This window comes from Hyla sarda, chromosome 2 (assembly GCF_029499605.1).
Source record: "Hyla sarda isolate aHylSar1 chromosome 2, aHylSar1.hap1, whole genome shotgun sequence".
NCBI lineage: Eukaryota > Metazoa > Chordata > Amphibia > Anura > Hylidae > Hyla > Hyla sarda.
Window position 1 is genome coordinate 7467364 of NC_079190.1, and position 11831 is coordinate 7479194.

An 11831-nucleotide genomic window follows, 5' to 3' on the forward strand; every position below is an offset into this window, starting at 1 on the left:
TGTACTTTTTATATTCTGCAAGATATGATCCATTATGGTTGTTAGCTATGATGTACCATGGTCATTATAATATTATTTAATATTACTATTAAGGTCTTATTCTTATACATACTCCTATGAGAGGTTTCTCTACCTCGCTCTCCCTCTCCACATAAGCGCAGTTGCACTATAAATAGTAGACTAAAATCTAAGTGCAGGAGCATGCGCACTAGGCCCCCTGTAAGCGAGATAGTGTCTGAGTGCGGGCGCATGCGCCGACTCATCCGCGGCCAACAGAGGACAAGGTAATACTGAAAAACAGATTGCGCGTGCGCGGCGCACTGTTATAATGCGGAAGAGTCCGCTTACGTAGTTCCATCACATGACATATCGGAACGATGAGGGAAGATGAGGTAAGGAGCTCTCTAGGTTCTCCCATTGGTTCCCAAATGGAAGTATTCGGGAAGTGAATTATATGTATTGGATCTTGATTGGAGCAATATTAGAACATTTGTGATAGGCTAGATAGAGATGTCGCTGACTGATGATGATGGGGGAATGGTCTATAAATACCCCCTGCCGCCATTTTGGAGTGATGTTGCCACATATTGCCTCTTGAGAACGCCGTGTGACGGCGAAACATGTAGAGGCGGCAATTTTGTGTTTTAATCAGTGTCACAATTGGGAAGTTTGGGCTTCTGCAGAGCCCTGTACACTGGAGCCATGTTGCCCCAATAACTATTATTCTCCCATGTGACATTGCATTTTTAATTATCACTTTCTGGAATTGTTACTTTTTAGATATATACTATTAAAAGTTATGTTTTAGGGGGGAGAAAATTGAGGTGTTTTGCACCCCAGGCTACGGCCTTGGGGTTTGGTTAATTATGATACCGGAACATCACCGATTGCGGTGATGCCCGCCATTAACCCCTTAGACACCATGATCAAAGATGATCACGGCATCTAAAATAGAAAAAAATGCATCCCGGCAGCTCAGTGGAGCTGATCGGAACCATCGTGGTCGAACTGGATGGCGGGAGGGCCCTTACCTGCCTCCTCGAAGTCCGATCATTTCTAGGTTGCTCCAGGAGTCTCAGGAGCCTGGAGCAATCGAGCACTAATAACACTGATCAATGCTATGCTATAGCATAGCACTGAGCAGTGTATGCAATCAGAAGATTGCATGTAATAGTCCTCTATAGGGACTATAAAATTGTGTATTAAAAAAGTATATACACTTGAATTAATCCCTTCCCTAATAAAAATTTGAATCACCCCCCTACTTTTCCCATTTAAAAAAAAAATATGTAAAGAAAAATAAACATAAACATATGTGGTATCCTCGCGTGCATAAATGTCTGAACTATAATATAACCTTAACTAAACCGCCAAAACAAAAATGATACCGATAAAAACTTCAGATCACGGCACAAAACATGAGCCCTCATACCGCCCCGTATACAGAAAAATAAAAAAATGCTATAGGGGTCAGAAGATGACAATTTTAAACATACTAATTTTTAAGTAGTAAAATAAAACCTATGTAAATTAGGTATCCTTGTGACCGCATGGACAAACAGACAAGGTGTCATTTTTACCGAAAAGTGCACTGCGTAGAAACGGAAGCCCCCAAAAGTTACAAAATGGAGTTGTTGTATTTTTGCCCCACAAATATTTTTTTTTTCTGGTTTCGCCGTAGATTTTGTGATGAAATGATTGACGTCATGAGAAAGTAAAATTGGTGTTGCAAATAACAAGCCCTCATATGGATCTGTTGGTGAAAAATTGTAAGTGCTATAATTTTTAGAAGGTGATGAGGAAAAAACAAAAGTGCAAAAATCAGATAACTTGTCATCCTGAAGGGGTTAAATAATGCGATCATTTTATAGTTTATTATGGATGCTGCAATACAAATTATGCATGGACATATATTTTACATGCCTTGTGCACCACAAGTACAATGATACCCCAATAAAAATGAAAAACATCTGGTATGACACTGTTTCCAAAATGGAGCCTCCAGCTGTTGCAAAACCACAACTCCCTGTATTGTCGGACAGCCATTGACTGTCCAGGCATGCTGGTAGTTTTGAAATAGCTGGAGGCACCCTGTTTTGGAATCACTGGCGTAGAATACCCCTATGTCCACCCCTATGCAAATCCCTAATTTAGGCCTCAAATGCACATGGTGCTCTCTCAGTTCGGAGCCCTGTCGTATTTCAAGGCAACAGTTTAGGGCCACATATGGGGTATCTCCGTACTAAGGAGAAATTGCCTAACAAATTTTGGGGGGCTTTTTCTCCATTTACCCCTTATGAAAAGGTAAAGTTGGGGTCTACTCCAGCATGTTATTGTAATTTTTTTTTATTTTTTACACTAACTTGCTGGTGTTGCCCCATACTTTTCATTTTCACAAGAGGTAAAAGGAAAAAAAAGACCCCAAAATTTGTAACACAATTTCTCCTGAGTACGGAAATACCCCATATGTGGACATAAAATGCTCTGCGGGCGCACAACAAGACTCAGGAGTGAGAGCGCCCACAGAGATTTGCACAAGGGTGGCTGATCGTTACAGCGGTTCTGACATAAATGCAAAAAAAAAAACACCATTTTGGAAACTACACCCTTCAAGGAATGTAAGAGCCTTAATTACCCCACAGGTGTTTGAAGAATTTTCGTTAAAGTTGGACGGGAAAATGAAAATTTTAAATTTTTTACTAAAATGCTGGTGTTATCCCAGATTTTTCATTTTCACAAGGGGTAATAGGAAAAATGCCCTGCTGGCGCACTACAGGGCTCAAAAGAGAAGGAGCGCCATTGGGCAATTGGAGAGAGGATTTGGCTGGAATTGAAGGCCATGTGTGTTTACAAAGCCCTCTGTGGTGACAGAACAGTGGACCCCCCCCCCTACATGTGACCCCATTTTGGAAACTACACCCCTCATGTAATGTAATAAGGGGTACAGTGAGCATTTACGCTCCACAGGTGTCTGACAGATTTTTGGAACAGTGGTCCGTGAAAATGAAAAATAAAAATTTTCATTTGCACAGCCCTCTGTTTCAAAGATCTGTCAAATGCCAGTGGGGTGTAAATGCTCACTGCATCCCTTGTTACATGTGAGGGGTGTAGTTTCCAAAATGGGGTCACATTTTTGGGGGGGTCCACTCTTCTGGCACCATGGGGGGCTTTGTAAACACACATGGCCCCCGACCTCCATTTCAAACAAATTCTCTCTACAAAAGGCCAATGGCGCTCCTTCTCTTCTGAGCATTGTAGTGCGCCCGCAGAGCACTTTACATCCACACATGGAGTATTTCCATACTCAGAAGAAATGGGGTTACAAATTCTGGGGGGCATTTTTTCCTGTAACCTCTTGTAAAAAATGTAAATTTGGGGGGGAAAACAACATTTTTTTTTTTTTGCTGTTCTGGCTCCAAAGGGGCTTCCTAAATGTGACATGCCCCCAAAAACCATTTGAAAAATTAGCAGCTGCTGTATGCTCCACAGGAAGTTATTTTCTTTTTAAATTTCTTTTCACAGTGCTCTCTGCTGACACCTCTATCCATGTCAGGAACTGTTCAGAGCAGAAGAGGTCTCAGAAGCAGAAGAGGTTTGCTATGGGGATTTGCTCCCACTCTGGACAGTTCCTGACATGGACAGAGGTGTCAGCCGAGAGCACTGTGGTCAGTCAGAAAATAAATTCAAAAAGAAAAGAACTTCCTCTGTAGTATACAGCAGCTGATAAGTACTGTAAGGGTTAAGATTTTTAAATAAAAGTAATTTACAAATCTGTTTAACTTTCTGGCACCAGTCGATTAAAAAAAAAAAAAATGTTTTCCAGCATACCCCTTTAAGGCTGAAATGGGAAATGTCTTTAAGGGGTTAATAAGCAAATGGATATCCACTGTAAGTAGGTAGGGTCTTCCAGTTAGTAGCTAGATAGCCATTGTAAGTAGGTAAGTCCATCCAGTAAGTAGATAGATATCCATTGTAAATAGGTAGGTCCCTCCAATAAGCAGTTAGATGTCCATTCAGTAAGAAGGTAGATATCCATTGTAAGTAGGTAGGTCCCTCCAGAAAGTAGATATATATTAATTTTAATGAGGCAGGTCCTTCCAATTAGTAGGCAGATATCCATTTTAAGTAGGTAGGTCCCTCTAGAAAGTAGGTAAATATTTATTGTAAGTAGGTAGGTCCCTCTAGTAAGTAAGTAGTTATTCACTGTAAATAAGTAGGACTTTCTACTAATTAGATAGGTACCCATTATAAGAAGGTAGGTCCCTCCAGTACACATTTTGAGTCCCCATATTAAGTATTTCTGTAGAATTTACCTTAGGTGTCCTATGCCAATAGCGTAAAGTGCAAGGAAAAATAAATGCAGGAGCATTGATCCTCTAAGGATGGAGGCCCCAATTAGTGCTGGGCGGTATGACCAAAAATTTATATCACAGTATTTTTCTAAATTATGGCGTTTTCACAGTACTTCGGGGGGGTCCTTAGTATAGTGTCAGGTGGTCGGGGGTCCTCACCATGGTACCTGGGGTCTCAGTCAGGCTGCCCAGTATCTCTCCTCCATGTCATCACAGTTCTGCTCAAGTTTCCTGGTGGTCGGGGGTCCTCACCATGGTACCTGGGGTCTCGGTCAGGCCACTAAGTAACTCTCCTCCATGTCACCACAGTTCTTCTTGAGTTTCCTGGTAGTCGAGCGTCCTCACCATGGTACCTGGGGTCTCGGTCAGGCCACCAAGTAACTCTCCTCCATGTCATCACAGTTCTTCTCGAGTTTCCTGGTGGTCGGGGGTCCTCACCATGGTACCCGGGGTCTCGGTCAGGCCACCCAGTAACTCTCCTCCATGTCTCGCTCGAGTTTACTGTGCCCGGACTACACTTCCCAGAGACGCTGTGTGGCCGGACATTTCTTTACGCCATCACGCGTTGGAGTTGGTTGCTATGGAAACGGTATTGCGGTATGTGAAAAATTCACATCGTAAAGAAAAAACACACCGGTATTCAGTTTGAACCTGTATACCGTCCAGCACTAGCCCCACCTGCCCATTACAATTCCTGACAGCCTGGGAAATGTTTTAGAGAGATGCCCCTAGTGGTGGCTGAAGGCTCTGGACCCTCAGGCCCCCTGGCCCTAAGGAAAAATACTTTATAAAACAATTAAAGGGACAAAGTATAAGAAAGCACAAAACACACATTACTAGAATGATAAGTTCCATGGACGACTCCACCGGGGACCATTCTGGTCCCTTCTGTTTACTATAAGTTAATTTTAGGAGCCTTCACCTAACCCTGATTAACCCCTTGAGGGTAGAACCATATGAGCTTCATAACTTTTATTACCGCAAACAACAATAACAAAGTGAGCGCCATCAGAGGAGGATCAGATGTTACAAAGTATCAACACCTGGTGTAATGATTCCTGAGAGGTCATTAACCTCAATTAATACCCCCCCCCCCCCAACCTCACACAAGAGGGTATAAAAAGGAAGCCTGAAGGACACTTCTCCGTGGGATGAGAGGATCCCAAAAGGGCAACAAAATCTTCATGATACAGTCAGAAAGAATCTAAAAGCTGCTAAAAATCCTAATAATTGCTTAAAATTTACAACCTTCAAGACCCGTATCCTGCTATGGGAATCGATTTATACAAGGTAAGTGACAGTCATGATAGAACTGAAGCTGATGATCAGTAAGACAGAAACCCCATATGCACTAACACAGTGGGGGAAATTCTCAAAGAATTTTGCACCCAAAAAAAAAAAAACAATTTCTTGCCAAAATTTGTCACTAAATTGATTTTTTTTTAGCGCAAAATTCACCCCAAGTATCGACCACATTTTCAAAGAGCTTTGTGCCTTGGTTTAGGGTGCATTCACATCATGTTTTTGCAATACAGTTCCCGTATCAGGTTTTTGATGAAAAACGGATTCCTCAAAACCGGACTAAGGCTGCATTCACACCACGTTTTGTACATTCGGGTTGCCGGATCTGGCGGGGGGTGGGGCAAACCGGGCGCTCCCGTACCCCAGCCGGATCAGCCCTTGACTCCATTTACTTTAATGATCCGACCGGAGTCAAACAGTGACTCCGATCGTCTCAGTTTTGACCCGTATGCGGTTTTGGACCGGACCTAAAACCGTAGTGTACTATGGTTTTAGGTACGGTCCAAAACCGCATACAGGTCAAAACTGAGCCGACCGGAGTCACCGTTTGACTCCGGTTGGATCATTAAAGTAAATGGAGTCACGGGCTGATCCGGCTGGGGTACGGGAGCGCCCGGTTTGCCCCGCCCCCCGCCAGATCCGGCACCCGAATGTACAAAACGTGGTGTGAATGCAGCCTAAACTGTATCAAAACGTGTGTACAAATTTCAACCCGTATACAGTTAAAAACCGTGTATGGTTTGAAAAATGATGTCCGGTGGCAAAATAAAAGTATACGTTTTTAACTTTTCACTCCATTTTTAATAAAGTTTCACTTGTTTGATTGAAATTCCAAGAAAAAAAAACTGTGCAAAGTTAAAAACTGTATGGTGAAAACCGGATGGAACCGTATGCACATACAGTTCTGTACAGTTCCCATTGACTCCCATGTTAAAAATAACGTATACGGTTTAATACAGTTTTTCACCCGGACCAAAAACCATAGTAGTAGACTATGGTTTTGGGTACGGAAAAAAACTGACAAAACCGTACAGGATGCAAAACGGACACAACCTGATGCATTGTTTGGCATACGGTTTTCAATGGAGAGTCAATGCGTACGGTTTTCAATATGGTTCTGTACGGTTTTCACATTGAAAACATATACGGGAACTATATTGCAAAAACGTGGTGTGAATGCACCCTTACACTGTTCATATCAGTTTTGTAAAAGTGGGCGTGTCCAGGTATATTGTCTGCTTTACATGATATTTTCGGAGGGGGGAGAGTCCTGTTTACATCAAAAATTTCACACCAGCTTTTTGATAGTGTAGAAATTACACAAATAGTTGTAGTTTTATTTTTTTTATTTTTTTTTTTATTTTTTTGGGAAAAGGTGTTATTTAAGTAATTATTTAAAAAAATAAATAATTATTATTGAAAAATGTTATTAAAAAAAAAAATATATATATATTTATTTATTTTGGTCACTGCACCTGCTATCGCTTGTCTGGGCACTAGTAACCATGGAATATTTTGTGAGATGTTTCTGCCAGAATTTTCTGGTATGTAAAATTTGGCGGAAAAATCGGCAATTTTGACGCAAAAAAATCCAATATGGCTGCAACAAAAAAATATTTTTTTGGCCGCAATAAAAAAAACTACAGTGGCACGAAAATGAATTTTCACATATTTTCAAAGCAGCACAAGAGACCTTTAAAAATGTGAGGACAAAAAAAAAAAGGTGTGAATAATATCGCTGGAACAGAAATTACAGTAGTTTTTGTCCCCCAGTGTTTTCCAAAAAGTGTGAATCCAGCTGTTGTAAAACTACAACTCCAAGCATGCTGGGAGTTGCAGTTTTGCAACAGGTGGAGGTATACGGTTTGAACAACACAGCATTAATTTATCTGTACTGATCCTGAGTTATATCCTGTATTATACTCCAGAGCTGTACTCACTATTCTGCTGGTGAGGTCACTGTGTACATATATTACATTACTTATCCTGTACTGATCCTGAGTTATATCCTGTATTATACTGCAGAGCTGTACTCACTATTCTCCTGGTGGGGTCACTGTGTACATACATTACATTACTTATCCTGTACTGATCCTGAGTTATATCCTGTATTATACTCCAGAGCTGTACTCACTATTCTGCTGGTGGGGTGACTGTGTACATACATTACATTACTTATCCTGTACTGATCCTGAGTTATATCCTGTATTATACTCCAGAGCTGTACTCACTATTCTGCTGGTGAGGTCACTGTGTACATACATTACATTACTTATCCTGTACTGATCCTGAGTTATATCCTGTATTATACTCCAGAGCTGTACTCACTATTCTGCTGGTGAGGTCACTGTGTACATACATTACATTACTTATCCTGTACTGATCCTGAGTTATATTCTGTATTATACTCCAGAGCTGTACTCACTATTCTGCTGGTGAGGTCACTGTGTACATACATTACATTACTTATCCTGTACTGATCCTGAGTTATATCCTATATTATACTCCAGAGCTGTACTCACTATTCTGCTGGTGAGGTCACTGTGTACATACATTACATTACTTATCCTGTACTGATCCTGAGGTGCAACACAATTTTACTTGCAAAACATTCAGATATAAGGAGCAGTAACAATTCATTTGACAAAGTCCCAGGCTGTGAGCACTACAAGGGTTAACATAGTGAGCAGAGGAGAGGTGCTTGTTGCAATGTTTCTGTGACTAAATAAATCTCTGTCTCGACATGTGCAGTAGCTTCTTAGGGGGAGACTTATCAAAACCTCTGCAGAAGAAGAGCGGTACAGTTGCCCCTAGCAACCAATCAGATTGCTTCTTTTCTTTTTTACAGGTCTCTTTTAAAATAAAAGCAGCAATCTGATTGGTTGCTACGGGCAACTGCACCGCTCTTCCCAGACTGACATGACTTCTTCCCTCGCCCTCTCGCTTCTGCAGCCATCTCCAGGCTTTAGGATATGTTCAGATGGTGAAGTTATCTGTGTTTTTGAAGCGGCTTTCCCATAATTTTTCTAGGATTTTGGTGAAATTTATACAAACATTGAGCATTTTCACCATAAATATTCAAAGCAGGGTAAAATGGCGCAATTTCTGCTGTGATTTCATAAAATTTATAAGAAAAACACCCAAAAATTCTGTGAAAGGTGACATTAGTATATAGATAAGATAGGATCAGACCATCCTGTTTGGCCACAGTTGTTTCTTAAAGGGGTACTCCGGCCCTAAGACATCTTATCCCCTATCCAAAGAATAGGGGATGAGATGTCTGACCGCGGGGACCCCCGCAATCTTGCATTTGGCACCCACCTCTTTGAGCTGCACGCTGCGATGCCAGCTCACAAACTACCGGGTGCCGACCAGGGGGCCGGAGTATCGTGACATCACGACTTCTCCCCCGTGTGACGTCACCCCCCACCCCCGCTATACAAGTCTATGGGAGGGAGCGTGACGGCCGTCATGCCCCCTCCCATAGACTTGCATAGCGGGGGTGGGGTGTGACATCACACGGGGGCAGAGTTGTGAAGTCATGATACTCTGACCCCGTGGTCGTCACATGGCAGATTCGGAGCTGGCAGCGCGGAGTACAGCTCCCTGAGGTGGGTGCTGAATGCAAGATAGCGGGGGTCCCCAGCAACGGGACCCCCACAGTCAGACATCTTATCCCATATCCTTATTGCCGAAGTACGCCTTTAAGGACAGGACAAGTGGTAGGGTGGCTATATGAGGCCAATGAGGGAACTCACTTGTAGGGTGATACCCCCTTACATCCCCCCCCCCAACCATCACCACTACTACCACTACTTCTACCATCCAAAACTTTCTATTAACTTTTTTTTTTACCCAATTATTCTTCACCAGGTGGATGAAGATTACTTTCTTTCGGCAGTTTCTCCTAATCTGACCACAACTCATGTAAGCGAATTCATCATCTATGGCTTCCCGAGTCTTCAGAAGTATCAGATTCTGCTCTTCTTTGTGTTTCTCTTTATATACCTGTTCACCATCACTGGTAATGGAAGCATCTTCTGTTTGGTCGTTCTTGACCGACGGCTCCATACTCCTATGTATTTCTTTGTCAGTAATTTATCTTTCCTTGATCTGAGTTATGCAACAGTGACCATTCCGAAGAAGTTGGCCAAGTTCTCGATGAACCTTGACACCATTTCTTTTACAGCCTGCTTTGTTCAGATGTATATTTTCTTGTCTTTAGGAGCAACGGAATGTTTACTTCTGATGGTAATGGCTTATGACCGATATGTGGCTATATGTGCTCCTCTACATTATTCGACCATTATGACTAAGAGATGGTATCTACTGTTGATGGCTATGACGTGGTCAGGTGGCTTCCTTAGTCCACTATCAAGCTTAATCTTAGGTTTGAGTTTACCATTTTGTGGCTCTAACATCATCCATCATTACTATTGTGACCATCCACCATTGTTGCAGTTAGTCTGTGCCGATACCTCTTTCAACGTATTAATCGGCTCCTTAATGGCGGGTTCGGTAATTATAATATCATTTACTCTAGTGGTCGTTTCGTACATTAGAATCATAATAGCCATTCTTAGGATTAGTTCCAAAGAAGGGCGTAAGAAGACGTTTTCCACGTGTGCCTCGCACTTTGCCGTGGTCAGTATCTTCTTCTTGCCGATTATCTTCATGTATGTCCGGCCACAGGCTTCCTACTCCTCAGAGGTGGACTCTCTGGTGGCCTTACTATACACAGTATTAACACCTATGATGAATCCGCTTATATACAGCCTCAGGAACAAGGACATTAAAGAAGCTTTCAAGAAGAAAATCTACTTTAAAGCCAATTACTAGCATCAATATATTGGATTTTTTGTGTTTTTTATATCTTATTTTTGTCTATTTATTTATTAATAAACATGCAGCAAAATGCAACATTTTGGAGTCCAGAAGGACTTTTGGCCATTATTGCAAACGGGTATTATACTGTTAAGCAGGGGCATTGCTAGGCCTCCAAAAGATCCAGGATGTGGGCCATGGGTGTGGCTGAGGGCAGAGCCAAAAAAGGAGAGGGCAATGGGGCAGGGTCACTCAGTGGGTGGGGCCACTCTGGAGTGTAATACAGGATATAACTCAGGATCAGTACAGGATAAGTAATGTAATGTATGTACACAGTGATCTCACCAGCAGAATAGTGAGTACAGCTCTGGAGAGAGGTTGTGTTCTGCTGAGCTCCTGAGACTTCCACAGAAGCAGTGATTTGCTTCCGCCCCTCCCCAGGTGTGTGGCAGACACCTGGGTAGGTTCTCCTGCTATGGAGCCCAGGGGATCTGGAGCTTCATCTTGCACTCCCCGTACCCGGCCGACGGGAAGTGCCAAGGAAAATGTCACGGCCAATAATCCGGACGGAATTAGGAGAACAACCAAGGCTCACAGTAATGTGGCGCCCCTTCCCCCGTCCTCAGCTGGGAGCTGCAAAGCTTCCAGCAAAAGCCCTGCAAGGAAAAGAAGCTCTTCCAGGCAGAGGAGTGCAGTGAAGGCAGCTGTCTCTGGACCCTCTGAACCCCAGCAATGGGGGGTAAAGGGGAACAGAGAATCCCTGGCGACCTTTGGATCAACAATCCATGTGAAGATGGCTGAATATGAACAGCTTGGAAAGCAGCTTCGTGGCCTTAGAGAAGATCTAAAGTTTGCCATCTATCAAGCGGATCAGGCACCTAAGGCAAAGAGATCAGCGTTCAACACCAAGGTGAGGTCTCTGAGGAAAGAGGTGGAGGAGCTTGTGAGGAGGAGATCGGACATTGTGGAGGGGGCTGGGTTTCTTGGTGAGAAGCTAATTCATGAAGAGAGGTTCTCCAGCATGAGGGCCTCCAGAGGTTGTGAAAGTCAGCAAGATGAGGATTGCCGCAGTTAGGAGGAAATGGAGGAAGGTGAAGGAGGTGAGGAGGGCAATGTGAGTGAGGGGGATATGGACACTGTATGTGCCACCATTGCTACCCCTGACCCCCCACTTACCCTGAGTGCAGACTATATAAACCCGGCTCAGGTGGCCTTACCTCTCTCCAGTGAGGAGGATGATGGCAGTGACTGCGGTGAAGGCAGCGGCTTGGCAGACGGGGGTCTCCTGCGGGCGATTGTAATGCAGGAGTCCCCCACCCGTTTCGAAAATTTTTCTTTTGGAGACGATTTGGG

General features: G+C 43.0%; 1 protein-coding gene across 1 annotated transcript; it reads left to right on the plus strand.

Moving 5' to 3' along the window:
* Positions 1-377: 377 nt before the first annotated feature.
* Positions 378-10493, plus strand: LOC130356937 (olfactory receptor 6N1-like). The gene is made up of 2 exons (XM_056559116.1): positions 378-392; positions 9528-10493. The coding sequence occupies exons 1-2, from the start codon at positions 378-380 to the stop codon at positions 10491-10493; spliced, it is 981 nt and encodes a 326-aa protein (XP_056415091.1).
* Positions 10494-11831: the final 1338 nt, after the last annotated feature.